The 15390-nt window shown below is 38.3% G+C and overlaps 1 protein-coding gene across 1 annotated transcript in view; it reads left to right on the top strand.

Annotated features, from left to right (window-relative positions):
• LRRC69 (leucine rich repeat containing 69) overlaps positions 1–15390 on the top strand; it is a 78262-nt gene that overhangs the window by 50711 nt on the left and 12161 nt on the right. The window contains exon 6 of the mRNA XM_015072158.3: positions 5631–5732. Coding sequence (XP_014927644.1) covers positions 5631–5732 — 102 coding nt within the window. The remainder of the gene's footprint in view (positions 1–5630; positions 5733–15390) is intronic.

Genomic DNA, 15390 nt, shown 5'->3' with positions numbered 1-15390 from the left:
TCTTGGGACAAGTATCCAGCAGATACTAAAGGATCCTCACTTGAGGTCACTTTGTGCCTGTTTTCACTCCCACTTGTACAGGGTGTGTGAGACAAGGGTTCCCAGAAGAGAGTTTTTGGCTTTCTTATGTTCAAATGATATCATCAGCCTACTCATTACACAATTCTGATTAGATATGAAGTGTATCACTTACTTTCTTGAATTTCTCATTGGTCACAAATCTTATTCATGTCCCTTTTAGAATTGTTAACATATATTTTTTTGAATGCCATAGCCCCACACTTAAAAATCTTTTCCTCTTTGCAAGTTAGGCTTTAGCTTATTTAGAAATTCTAATTCTTCCTAATGGGTAACCCCATGAGTTCTGAAATGGTCTGAAGAGTCCATATTAATTTGCTGTTAGCCTACTTATCACTTCTGGTTTGGTCATTATTAAATCCTAGCCTCCTTTCTCCTTGTTTACATTAATGGTGTTCTTGCTAAACCAGATCCTTCTGATCTCCCTCACTACTTTAGGCTAGTGGAAGCAACAGAAGGACTTGCTGAATGTATACATTGTTCCTGAGGCATGGGGCTTTGGAGGAACAGTTACCACAATTGACCACTTGTGGAGAAGGAGGCCTTTGAAAATTTCGAGTTTCCAGGGAGAGCTGTGGGTACCTGGGGATATCTGAGAAGACATTTGTTAATATAGCAATTATTTACTGGGCATCAGCTATGCTCAAAGTACTGAATTTAGAAGTTGCATTTATAGGCACTTAAGATATCATTCTTAAAGAGACAAAAGCCTGGGAGATGAAGATAGACTTTTCAACAATGATTATTTCATAGTGTTTGTAGGTGGAATGATTTATATATAAGGCCCAAGGAGTGGACGTGGAAACATTTGGCAGAAGCCAGAGAAGCTTAGGTGGGTGATATTTTCATTTTGAAGAAGTGTTCCAGGAATGGGGTGAGAAGAAGGCACAGCATTAGTAATAACTGTGAGATAAGACACAGGCCTCTTGTGAGACCCCTAAGTACCTTGGGATGGCTGGCATGTAAGGGCAAAGGTTGAGCTTACCAGGATATAGGGTTGGAGAAACCAGCTGAGGAGAGCCAATTATGACATACTAAGGGTTTTGAATTCATTCTGTGGACAAAAGAGAACATTGAAAATTTTTCAGCAGGATTGTATTATGATCAAATTCTTATTGTAAAAGACAATTTTGGCAGCAGAGGTTTGCATGGAGACTAATTTGAGTACTATTGCAATAATTCACGTAGGGTGAAGGCCTTAAGGCAGAGTGTTGGTGGCTGGGGTCGGAAGTAGGAGGAGATTCTGCAGAAGTAGTGAGGAGGTTGGTGGGAGAGCGAGATGGAAAGAAAGGATAGACTCCAGAAGTTTCAAGAAGGTAGAACTGACAGAACATGGTGGGAGATTTGATGTGGCTGATCAGGAAAAGGAAAGAGGAAAATTTGGAGGAAACATGAGTTCAGTTTCAGATGTTAGACTTTTTAGTCATTGTGGGACTTCCAGCAGGAGATTTTTCATAGACACCCAAATATTTGAGAGAATTACTCAGGAAGTTCATTTGTAAAGGTGGTTGATACAAGCAACCTTCAGCTTGTGGTGCCTGGGTGGCTCAGCCAATTAAGCAACCAGCTCTTGGTTTTGGTTCAGGTCATGATCTCATGGTTTGTGAGTTTGAGCCCCATGTTGGGCTCTATGCTGACAGTACAGACTCTGCTTGGGATTCTCTCTCTCCCTCTCTCTCTGCCCCTCCTCCACTCACACTTTCTCTGTCTCAAAATGAATAAATAAACTTTAAAAAAAACAAGGAACCTTCAGTGCAGAGCACCTTGAATCCTTGATTTTAACGAGTTTTTCAGTGTTTACTTCAACAAACCACCTCCACTCTCACGTCTGGATCTTTTCTTCTTTTTTGTTAAAGTTTATTTATTTTTTGAGAGAGGGAGGGGGAGACAAAGAAGGGGGCAGAGAGAGAGGGAGAGAGAGAATCCCAAGTAGGATCCACGTTGCCAACATAGAGCCTTATGTGGTGCTCGATCTCATGAATTGCAAGATCATGACCTGAGCTGAAACCAAGAGTGGGACACTTAACCAAACTGAGCCACTCAGGTGCCCCTTATGTCTGGATCTTAACATCATCTTCATCTGCTCTAAATTGGAAGAATTAAAGTCCAAGATGGCAGTTTGAGCACTGGTTCCTTCTATGTTCCAGTTCCCTATTGCTTTATAGCCATATCTCTTCTTCTGGGTCACTGAGACTTCACATCCCTTTACTTCTCCTTTTACTCCTGGTTAATTGAAACATTGTACTATCATTTCTTTTTCTATCTAGTCTAGATCATAAAGTCCAAATCATTTGCTCTTTAGTACATGCAAGGCATTCATTCCCTTGCTTTCTGATGCACAATTCTCAGTGTTGGATCTGGGCTACTAAGTGCTAAATGGAAGCACAAAATATATGGACGGGAAAAACCACAACTGTGTGGATTCCAGTAGGTCATCCCTCAGCACCTTTGTCTCTGGCCAGGTTTCTCTTCAAAAACCTGTAGCATATTCCCAGCTTTCACCACCTTCTCCATGCCTTTTTCCACAATGACACCTTGCTTCACAGCTCAGTTAACAGATGGTCTTACTCTTTATTTTTAAGACAAGATTGAAGGCATCATGTCTGATTCCTTCAGTGATCCAAACCTGCACCTTCAAACTTATCCATGCCTACATTTATACCTCCTTTCCTGTGGCCACAGAGGAGGAAATAATGCAAAGATGTTAGTATTCAAAGGTCATTTTGTGTTCACCTGATCGTTATTATTTCAATTATCCTTTTTCTCTCCTTTACATTAATCTCTGTTGGCATTTACCTTCTACATGCTCAAGTGACCCTTATCTTAGAAAAGTAAAAAAAAAAAAACCCTCATTTTAACCTTTATTCCTCTGCAGCTGCCAGTCCCTTCTCCAGATATGACAGGTCAGTGAATGCTTATGATGTTCCAACTTCAACACTACTTTGGACCTGATAATTCTTTGTTGTTGGGGCTGTCCTATGCATTGTAGGATGCCTAGCAGCACCCCTGGCCTTTGCTAATTAGATGCCAGCAATACTTCCCCTTACCCAGTTATGACAACCAAAAATGTCTGTAAATCTCTGTTGTGGTGGAGGGGCAAAATTGTTTCAGTTGAGATAAAACTCATAACTCTTTAAAAAAAACTTTTTTTAGTGTCTATTTATTTTTGAGAGACAGAGAGAGACAGAGCATGAGTGGAGGAGGAGCAGAGAGAGAGGGAGACACAGAATCCCAAGCAGGCTCCTGGCTCTGAGCTGTCAGCACAGAGCCCAACGTGGGGTTGGAACCCACGAACCGTGAGATCATGACCTGAGCTGAAGTTGGATGCTTAATTGACTGAGCCAACCAGGCACCCCGTAAAAAAAATTTTTTTTAACGTTTATTCATTTGTGAGAGACAGAGAGAGACAGAACATGAGTGGGGGAAGGGCACAGAGAGAGAATGGGAGACACAGGATCCAAAGCAGGCTCCAGGCTCTGAGCTGTCAGGACAGAGCCCAGCTGGGGCTCAAACTCAGAAACCACGAGATCATGACCTGAGCTGAAGTCGGCTGCCCAACTGACTGAGCCACCCAGGTGCCCCAAAACTGATAGCTCTTATTGAGTAAGCACATGCAAAGAGACTCTGACAAGCTGTAACAACATTTTACTAATAGAAGATAATGTAACTGATTTTGCTACTGGACAAAAATATTGTTCTACTAAGTTACTAGGCTGACAGGAAATCCAGTAGTGAACAGAAAGAGAGGGTAGAAAAAATGTTTTTTTCTGAATATTCTGGGGAATATTCAGAGTGGACATTGAGAGATTTTGTCACTTTGCAAAACACATGCTAATGAATTTCAGTAATTAATTTCATTAGGATCACCTCCTTTAAAATTTTTTTTTCTACGTTTTTATTTATTTTTGGGACAGAGAGAGACAGAGCATGAACGGGGGAGGGGCAGAGAGAGAGGGAGACACAGAATTGGAAACAGGCTCCAGGCTCCGAGCCATCAGCCCAGAGCCTGACACGGGGCTCGAACTCACGGACCGCGAGATCGTGACCTGGCTGAAGTCGGACGCTTAACCGACTGCGCCACCCAGGCACCCAGGATCACCTCCTTTTAAAATATGTGTGGTAAGTTAGCAAACTGAATAACTCATTACCATGTATGATGGAAGTGTAGTGACAGGATTTGAAGGAAGAAAAGCATGATTTCATATAGAGAAATGTATGCTCTTTGAAGCACAGTTCAACTTGAAATGATGTTAATGATGTTTACACATACCAAGATATTCAAGTTTGTATCTGTTTTGAAAAAAGTGGCTATGAGTTTGGTTATAAATTATGGACTGTTGTTCTTTAGGACAGAAAGAAAACTGTGATGGTTCCGTTAAGCACAGGGAGTGCTTTCTTCATTTCAACACACTCAGCACTGACTGGGGGCTACCATTGGATTTAACTGTCTAGGTTGCTCCCTCATGGTGGGCAACATAGGAAGCTGCGTTAGGAAAGGCAGAATGTCTGTGGTGGGACCAGGAGACAAGGTGATTCCGACATGGCCTTGAGCTCTGTGTTTTATTTCAAAATCTTGTCTGTGTTGTAGAGATTTCTGGAGACTTTTGAGACCTAGTGACATGACACGCTGGAAAGATGTTTTAAATCAATTATTTTAGTTTATTGAATGCTTGCTATGTTTCAAACCCTAGGCAGAATTCAGGGAACTATCTGTAACTTTCCTGTAAGTGTGAGACACAGCGGTGTGATGATGTCAGCGCATCCTGGCTCATAAGAACCAATTTTCCATATTTCTCCCCAGCTCTGTGTTTTGTGACTGTAATCGCCATGGTAGAAGTAGTTATACTAAGGATAAGGAACCAAAATATGCCACAAATCAGGGCTTTAAAAAAATTATATTCTTTCCAGAGAACTGTTTTACCAGCACACCACCAAAGATGGGTCTTCTTTTTTTTCCATTTCAAAGCCGAAACTGAAGTTCAGGAAAGTAATTCCCTGAAGTGAGTTTAACTTTGAAAACCACATGAGTTCCTGGGAGGCAAGGCACACTATTAGTATGAGAGAATTCCTTATTTTTCTACTCAAATGGTAGAGTCCAGTTGAGGTTAGGTTTTATTCATAGGGCGTTTTGATTTTCCTTTGTTTCTCTTACCTTTCTTACTGAACATAAATGGGTCATGGTTCACAGTCTTTCAGACCTGGATTTTGGTGTAAATTAGAATGTTATTTTTTATCATACTTGGTTTTCTAACAAATATATTGTTTGCACAATATTCCCAGCATTTGATTATTTAACTAACCCATATTCTATTACTAATCAGTTCTGTTATCCTCAACAAGTTTCCTCTGCTGTCTAGTATTGGGGATGCCACCAGGGACCTCTAAGGTCAATGCCATTCATTCCAGCATGAAGACCTTTATGCTTTTAACAATAGAATATTTCCATGTGAAAATACTAACATGGAATATAAGTTCTAAATAAAGTAAGATGAGCCTCAAAAGTGAAGTTTGTTATTTTATGATGAAATGAAGTTTTTATTTTGTTTTGAAAGTTTCAGAACCTGAAGCTGAGGGAATTCTTCTGTGAAGGAAACCCTCTGTTCCTGAAGGAGCCAGTTACCGCTGTACAACAGGATGATGTCTGGAGTCTACAGGTGAAGCCTATACCATTCACACAGCTCTTGAAACTAAAGCTATGATTTAAGTTTTAAAGAGTTTTCTTTTAAAGCATTCTTGCCAAACTGGTAAATGATTACAGCAGCCCTAGTCCATTGGCAATGTGGATCCTAGACATAATCTCTTTGACTGGCTTATAGAATCCAATGTAATACTGATTTCTAGAGTGACCAAATTTGGAGAAATGGAAACATTTTATTGGATGAAAAGAAAAGAGAGGAAGTTATTTTCACTTTAATCTTCCAAGTATTTTTTCAGTATTATTTAAAGGGTGTATTTGATTTGTTTTTACCATGGTTTTTGCCTCTTCCTTCCCATTTTCACTTGTCCCTGTTTCTAGTGGATAAAGGAATCTGACCCAGAAATCATGTTCACTTTAATCAGACAAATTGATGATATTAAAATATGGAATAGAAAAGCATAGCAGAGGACTCTCTTTGTGTGTTTTTTAGTGACAGATGAATTAAGATTGCAGATCTTCCCACAGTTGAGTATGAGTCTCCATCATGAATTTGGACTTCTCCGATTCTAAGTATTTAACAGGAATGAACTAATTTATGATTTAGTCCTCCGATAACCTTAAAAAGTAGTGCCATTATTGTCCCCCTTTTACTGATAAACTGAGATCAGGGTAAGTTAAATAACTTGTCCATGTTCACAGAGCTAGTATGTGTTAGTATGATGATGCCAACCTAAAAGCTGGGCTTCAGACTCCATGCTTGGAAAGCTCCATTGTCTTAGAAAGAGTCTGCTGGAAGGTGAGGGAAAGGGAAACAGGGCTAGTCCCTTTCTGGAGGAGGGTCTGGTTTGTGGAGGGGACCAAATGAGCAGTCAACCCAATGTGGCAGTAGTTTCACTGGGATCCCTTGAGGGCAAGAATGTTGCTGTGTGTCCAGCATGAAGATGCAGAGTGAGAGAGAAGTATTTCTTCCCCCTTTTCTAAAACTATAAGGACCCAGGAGCACAAGAATTTTATGCAGGCATGCGCGTGCGTATGCACACATACACACACACACACACACACACACACACACACACACAGTTGACCCTTCAACAACATGGGGATTAGGAGCACAAATCCCCAGGGAGTCAAAAATCCATGCATAAATTTTGATTCCTGCAAAACTTAACTACTAATAGTCTACTGTTGATGGAAGTCTTACCAGTAACATAAAGAGTTGATTTACATATTAACACATAACAAATAGGTGTTAATGTATATATGTATTATGTACTGTATTCTTACAATAAAGTAAGCTAGAGAAAAGTGAAGGTTAAGAAAATCATAAAGAAGAGAAAATACATTTATACTACTATGTTGTATTTATTGAAAAAAAATCATTGGTTTTGAAAAGCAGAGGGACTTAACATTGTGAGTTTTTATAATCAGTGGGGCTTAACTCCTGGAACTTTAAAAATCAGCAGCTTAGGTCTGGGGGAACCAAAGGGTGGTAGAAAACTGGTTCCCTGCCCTTAAAGAGACTGCAGGATAACAAACAGCCCCAATGATATGGCATAGAAGCTGCGGTTTGAAAAACACCAGGGGTATGGGAAGGCTATTTGTTTACTTATCTCAGAGCCTCTGCAGCAGGGGCAGGGATCTTTAGGAGACTTTTATAAGAACAAAAGAGCTGACAGGCTCTATTTCCCTCCCCCACCCCCTAGCCTAGATACATGGAGACCTGCAGGAACCAGTACAGTGTGAACACTACCTGGCTTGCTGACAGTGTACCCCATACCCATGAAGTTCTACAGACTCACCCCTCTAGCCCCAGTCTCCCCGGGAGTTTTCCAAAGTGACTACAGGTCCCCTGACACAGTGGACCTGCACAAAACTTGCTAATACTGTGCACCCCACCCTCGCATTCTCCTATTGACCCACCCCCACCAACCTGTCCTCCACGGGAGTCCAGAGGTGTGCCACAAGTGTGGCATTGTGCAAGCAGCCCCAGTAGGGGCCAGCACCACTCCAAAGTGACTTCTGTCCCAGGGAGTGTGGAAGATAACCACACATACTAGTTGAACTGCAGCTCCAGCAGTGGGCTAGGCCAGATATCTGGTCCCACTATAGGCCCCACCCACCAACAAAAGCCTCCTGGGGGACAACACAGGGAGAGTATCCTGCAGTTTGGTGCAACTGCATCTCTGCCCAAGGCAGCCCCAGATTGGTCCATTAACAACAGGGACCAAACCTTGCAAACAACAGGGAAAGTGAGCCATTGTTGGCAATTCCACTGAAGACAAATGCAGCTCAGCCACAAGAGTAGGGTGCACAAAATATATGTAGGAGACACCCTTGAAGCTCCAGATTCTGATGAACAGGAGACATTGCACTACAGGGCATCACAGGACATTTCCTTCATAAGGCCATACCTGCAAGAGCAGGAGACATAGTTGATCTTTCTAACACATAGATACAAAGAGACAAAATGAAAAGACAGAGAAATATGTCCAAAATGAAAGACCAGGACAAAATCATAAGAGAGCTAAACCAAATGGAGATGAGTAATATGCCTGGTAGATAATTTAAATTAATGGTCACAAAGATACTCACTGGGCCTGAGAAAAGAATGGAAGATCTCTGTGAGAACCTCAACAAAGGCAAAGAAAATGAAAAAGAACCATTTAGAGATGAATTCAAAAGATGAAATTAAAAATACACTAGAGGAAATAGAGAATAGATTACAGGAAGCAGAAGCATGGATCAGTTGACTTGGAGGACAGAGTAATAGAAGGTAAACATGCTGAACAGGAGAAAGAAAAAGAGATTAGTAAAAATTGAGAATAGATTAAGGGGCCTCAGCAACACCACCAAGCATAACAACATTCACATTATAAGGATACCAGAGGAGAAGAGAGAGAAAAGGAGGCAGAAAATATGTTTGCAGAAATAATAGCTGAAAACTTCCCAAATCTGGGGAAGGAAACTAGATCCGAATCTAGGCAGCACAGAAAGCCCCCAACAAAATCAGCCCCAGGAGGTCCATACCGAGAGCATTGTAGTTAAAATGACAAAAAGTAGTGATAAAGAGAAAAATTTAAAAGCAGCAAGAGAAGAGAAATCAGTTACATAGAAGGGAAACACCATAAATCTACGAGCTGATTTTTCAGCAGAAACTTTGTAGGCTGGAAGGGAGTGGCATGTTATATTCAAAGTGCTGAAAGGGAAAAAAACAACAACAAACCTTCCATCAGGAATACTCTATAGGAGAGTTAAAGAGTTTCCCAGGCAAACAACGGTTAAAGGAATTCATCACCACTAAACCAGTCTTGTAAGAAATGTTAAAGAGGAATTTTGAGTGGAAAGAAAACACTATAATATAAGCAAGAGTAAGAAAGATAGGATAGATAAAAGCAGCAAAATTAAATATATATATAAATATATATATAATATAAATTAAATTATATATATTTAATAAATTAAATATATATAAAAATCAAAGGATTCATAAAATCAAAGAATGTGAAGTATGACACTGTATACAAAAAACATGGAGGGGAGAGAAGTTAATATTTAGTGCTTTTTAGAATGGGTTCAAACTTAAGTGACCATCAACCTAATATAGACTGTTATATGCACAACATGTTATATATAAACCTAATGGTAATGACAAAACAAAAAACCAGTAATAGATGCACAAAAAATTTAAAAGAAAAAGGAATCTAAGTATAACACTAAAAAAAGCCTGCAAACCATGAGAGAAGAGAGCAAGAGAAGAAAGGGACAAGGAACAACTACAAAAACAGCTATAAATCAAATAACAAAATGTCAATAAATACATACCTACCAATAATTAATTTTTTTCATGTTTATTTATTTTGAGAGAGAGAGAGAGCATGTGTGCACACAAGTGGGGGAGGGGCAGAGAGAGAGAGAGAGAGACAGAGGGAGAGAGACAGGGACAGAGAGAATCCCAAGCAGGCTCCACACCATCATCACAGAGCTGGCTGTGGCTCAAATTCATGAACCATGAGATCATGACCTGAGTCAAAACCAAGAGTTTGACACTTAATCGACTAAACCATCCAGTTGCCCCGGTAAAGGAATTCAAATATATCACTAAAGAAAGCCAGCAAACCACGAGACAATAGAGGAAGAGAAGAAAGTAACAGAGAAGAACTACACAAACAACCATAAAACAAGTAACAAAATGTCAATAAATACATACCTACCAGCAATTAATTTGAATGTAAATGGACTAAACACTCTGATAAAAAGACATGGTGTGTCAGAATGGATTAGAAAGCAAGACCTTTCTATATGCTGCCTACCAGGGACTCATTTTAGACCTAAAGATACATGCAGATTGAAAGTGAAGGTGTGGAAGAATACTTATCATGCAAATCGAAAATAAAGCCAGGGTAGCAATATTTATATCAAACAATATAGACTTTAACACAAAAGTTGTAACAAGTGACAAAGAAGGACACTATATAATAATAATAAAGGGGGCAACGCAAAAAGAAGATATAACAATTGTAAATATTTATGCACCCAACATAAGAGCACCCAAATATATAAGGCAGCTATTAACAAACATGAAGTAATCAGTAGTAATACGATAATAGGGGGGTAATTTAACATCCCACTTATATCAATGGACAGATCATCTAAACAGAAAATCAATAAGGAAAGAGGGGCTTTGAATGATACATTGGCCCAGATGGATCTAATAGAAATATTCAGAACATCCCATCCTAAACAGCAGAATACACGTTCCTTTCAAGTGCACATAGAACATTCTCCAGAATAGATCACATGAGGTCATAAAAGAAGTCTTAAAAAATTAAAAAAAAAATTGAAGTCATATAATGCATCTTTTCCAACCATAATGCTATGGAACTAGAAATCAACTACAATAAAAAAATCTAGAAAGAACACAAATGCATGGATGTTAAATAATGTGCTACTAAACAATGAGTGGATCAACCAAGAAATCAAAGAGGAAATAAAAAAAAATACATGGAGACAAATGAAAATGAAAACACAATGGTCCAAAATTTGGGGGATGCAGAAAAAGCTGTTCTAAGAGGAAAATTTATAGCAATACAGGCCTATATGAAGAAGCAAGACAAATCTCAAACTAACCTAAAGAAGAAAAAGAAGAACAAACAAAAACAAAACAAAACAAAAAAGAACAAAGCCCCAAGCAGTAGAAGGAAGGAAATAATACAGATTAGAGTAGAAACAATGGAATAGAAACTAAGAAAACCAAAACCAAATAAACAAACAAACAACAATAAAAATACCCATAGAACAGATCAATGAAACCAAGAACTGGTTCTTTGAAAAGATCAACATTGATAAACCTTTAGCCAGATTCATAATGAGAGAGAGAGGGAGACAGAGAGATACAACTCAAAATCAGAAATGAAAGAGAAGAAATAACAAACAGCACAAAAATACAAAGTATTATAAGAGAATAGTGTGAAAGATTATAGCCAACAAATTAGCCCAAAGGAGATGAATAAATTCCTAGAAACATACCTCCTAAAGCTGAATCAGGAAGAAATAAAAAATTGGAACAGACTGATTACCAGTGATGCAATTGAATCAGTAATCAAAAAACAAACAAACAAACAAAAACCAAAACAACTCTCAACAAACAAAAGTTCAAATGGCTTCACAGGTGAATTCTACCAAGCATTTAAAGAAGAGTACCTAGTCTCCTCAAACAATTACAAAAAAATAGAAGAGGAAGGAAGGTTTCCAAATTCATTCTATAAGGCCAGCATTACATTGATACCAAAGCCAAATTAAGAAACTACAAAAAAAAAGAGAGCTACAGGGCAATATCTGTGATGAACGTAGATGCAAAAATCTTAAACAAAATATTAGTGAACAATCCAAAAATACATTAAAAAATTCATTCACCACAATCAAGTGGGATTTATTTCTAGAATGCAAGAGTGGTGCAATATTTGCAAACCAATTAATAGGATACATTACGTCAGCAAGATAAGGAATAAAAACCATATAGTTATTTCAATGGATGCAGAAAAAGCATTTGACAAAGTACAATATCCATCCATGATAAAAAAACTCTCAACAAAGTAGGTTAGGGGGAATATCCCTCAACATAATAAAGGCCATATATGAAAAATTCATAACAGACACCATACTCAATGGGAAAAAACTGACAGCTTTCCCCTAAGATCAGAAACAAGACAAGGATGTCTGCTCTCACCTCTTTTATTCAACCTGGTACTAGAAGTCCTAGCTGCAGCCAGCAGACAAGAAAAGAAGTAAAAGACATCTGAATTGGTAATGAAGAAGTAAAAGTTTCACTATTTGCAGATGGCATGATACTGTATATAGAAAACCCTAAAGACCACCAGTAAGCTGCTATAAATGATAAATGAATTTAGTAAATTCTCAGGATACAAAATCAATATACAGAAATCTGTTGCATTTCTATACACTAATAACAAGGCAGCAGAAATAGAAATTCATTGAATAAACACTTTTATTTATAATCGCACCAAAAATAATAAAATACCTAGGGCAAACTTAACCAAAGAAGTGAAGACCTATACTCTGAAAACTATAGCACATTAATGAAAAAAATTGAAGATGACATAAACAAATGGGAAGATAGTCCATGGTCATGGACTGGGAGAATAAATCTTGTTAAAATAGCCATACTACCCAAAGCAATCTAAAGATTAAATGTAATCCCTATAGAAATACCAACAGCATTTTTCACAGAACTAGAACATCTTAAAATTCGTATGGAACCATAAAAGACCACAAATAGCCAAAGCAATCTTAAAAAAGGAGAAAAAACTGGAGGAATCTCAATCCCAGATCTCAAGATACACTACATAGCTACAGTAATCAAAAAGTATGGTACTGGCACAAAAATAGACACATAGATCAATGGAACAGAACCCAGAGTCCAGTAATAAACTCATAATTATATGGTCAACTAATCTACAACAAAAGAGGCAAGAATATGCCATGAGAAAAAGACAAATGGTATTGGGAAAAGTGGATAGTTACATGCAAAAGATTGCAACTGAGTCACATTCTTATACCATTTACAAAAATAAACTGAAAATGGATTAAAGACTTAAATGTGAGACCTGAAACCATAAAAATCTAGAAGAGAGCACAGGCAGTAATTTCTCTGACATTGGCTGTAGCAGCATTTTTCTTGATATTTCTCCTAAGGCAAGGGAAACAAAAGCAAAAATAAACTCTTGGGACTACATCAAAATCCAAAGCTTCTGCACAGCAAAGGAATCAATCAACAAAACAAAAAGACAATGTACTGAATGAGAGGAGATATATGCAGACAATGTATCTGATAAGGGGTTAATATCCAAAAAATGTAAAGAACTTCTATAACTCAACACTGAAACAACAAATAATCCAATTAAAAATGGGCAGAATACATGAGTAAACATTTTCCCAAAGAAGATACACAGAAGGCCAAGAGACACATGAAATGATGTGCTCGACATCACTCATCATCAGGGAAATGCAAATCATAACCACAATGAGATACCACCTCACACCTGTCAGAATGTCTAAAATCAAAAACACCTGAAGCAACATCTGTTGGTGAGGAAGTGGAGAAAAAGGAACCCTGTGCACTGTTGGTGGGAATGCAAACTGGTGCAGCCACTCTGGAAAACAGTATGGAGGCTCCTCAAAAAATTAAAAATAGAATTACCCTATGATCCAGTAATTCCACTAGTCAGTATTTACCCAAAGAATACAAAAACACTAAAACAAAAAGAAATATGCACCCTACATTTATTGCAGTATTATTTACAATAGCCAAATTATGGATCCATTGATAGTGAATAAAAAGATGTGAAATACACACACACACACACACACACACACACACACACACACGTATCTACACACACAGTCGAATATTACTCAGCCTTAAAAAGAAATGAAATCTTGCCATTTGCAACAACGTGGATGGATCTAGAGGGAATAATGCTAAGTGAAGTAGGTCAGTCAGAGAAATACTGCATGATTTCACTCATGTGGAATTTAATAAAAAAAATTAACAAAGAAAAATGAGACAAAAAACCCCCAAACTCGTAAATGTAGAGAACAATCTGGTGGTTGCCAGAGGGGCGGTAGGTGGAGATGGGTGAAATACGGGAAGAAGATTGAGTACATTTATTGTGGTGAGCTCTGAGTTATGGATAGAATTGTTGAATTACTATATTGTACACCTGAAAGTAATATAACACTGTATGTTATACTGGAATTTAAAATAAATAAATAGAAAGGAAGGAAGGAAGGAAGGAAGGAAGGAAGGAGAGGGAGAGGAGAAGGGAGGAGAGGAGAGGAAAGGAATCAACATATGACTAGATCCACACAATTCAAACCTGTGTTGTTTAAAAGGGTCAGTTGGTGGTGCCTGGGTGGCTCAGTCGGTTGAGCGTCTGACTTCAGCTCAGGTCACAATCTCGTGGTCCGTGAGTTTGAGCCCCGCGTCGGGCTCTGGGCTGATGGCTCAGAACCTGGAGCCTGCTTCCGATTCTGTGTCTCCCTCTCTCTGCCCCTCCCCCATTCATGCTCTGTCTCTCTCTGTCTCAAAAATAAAAAAAAGTTAATAAAAAAAATTAAAAGGGTCAATTGTACTTAGTAGAAAAAATGATTTTTACTTATATTAATAATTTGGGTATTTTTAAAAGTATCTCTAAGATTTTTTTCTTAGAAATGTGCCAAATTTATTATACATTTTATATTTGTACTTAATCCTTTTTACTGGATATTTGGGTAACGTTACTGATTTAAACTACTTTAAAAAATATTTTTTAAGAGTTTTAATTTTTTTAGTAACCTCTACACCAAGTGTGGGGCTTGAACTCATAACCCCTGAGATCAAGAGTAACATGCTCCACCAACTGAGCCATTCAGTTTGTATTTTTTAAAATTAATTTATTTATTTTGGGGAGTGGGGGAGGGACAGAGCAGAAGGGAGAGGGAATCCCAAGTAGGCCAGGCACTGTCTCCACAAATCATGAGATCATGACCTGAGACGAAATTGAGTCAGATGCTTAACCAAACTGAGCCACCTAGGTGCCCCTGAGGCGCCCTGATTTAAGTACTTTATCTGTCAAAGAATTGTAGCGCTTTGATTTAGGCTATGCCTTGGTTAGGATTTTATTTTTAAGCTTATTTATTTATTTATTTATTTATTTAGAGAGAGAGAGACAGAGAGAGAGAGAAGAGAGGAGAGAGAGAGAGAGGGAGGGGAGAGAGAGTCACAAGCAGGTTCCGTGCTGTCAGTGCAGAGCCCAATGCCGGGCTCAATCTCACGAACTGTGAGATCATGACATGAGCCGAAATCAAGAGTCGGAGACCCAACTAATTGAGCTACCCAGGCACCTCTATTTTTTTTTTTTTTTTAATTCTTAGAGACAGAGAGTGCACAAGTTGGGAGAGAGACCTTTACTTTTAAGAGATGTCCTAAAAAATACTGTTGGTCATGCCAATAGTATCTTACTTTATATATACTAGCAGTTCCAAGTAATAACTTTATATTTCAGTGGTATATGTTATTCTTCCAAAGTAACATATTGGCAACAAGTAGGAGAATAATATAATTAATGGGTAATATAAGAGTTATCAAGAGACATATCAAGTGCAACAAACATGTT

This window comes from Acinonyx jubatus, chromosome F2, assembly GCF_027475565.1.
Source record: "Acinonyx jubatus isolate Ajub_Pintada_27869175 chromosome F2, VMU_Ajub_asm_v1.0, whole genome shotgun sequence".
Taxonomy (NCBI): domain Eukaryota; kingdom Metazoa; phylum Chordata; class Mammalia; order Carnivora; family Felidae; genus Acinonyx; species Acinonyx jubatus.
Note: the sequence above shows the minus strand (reverse complement) of the source record. Positions and strands in the feature narration are given on the sequence as shown.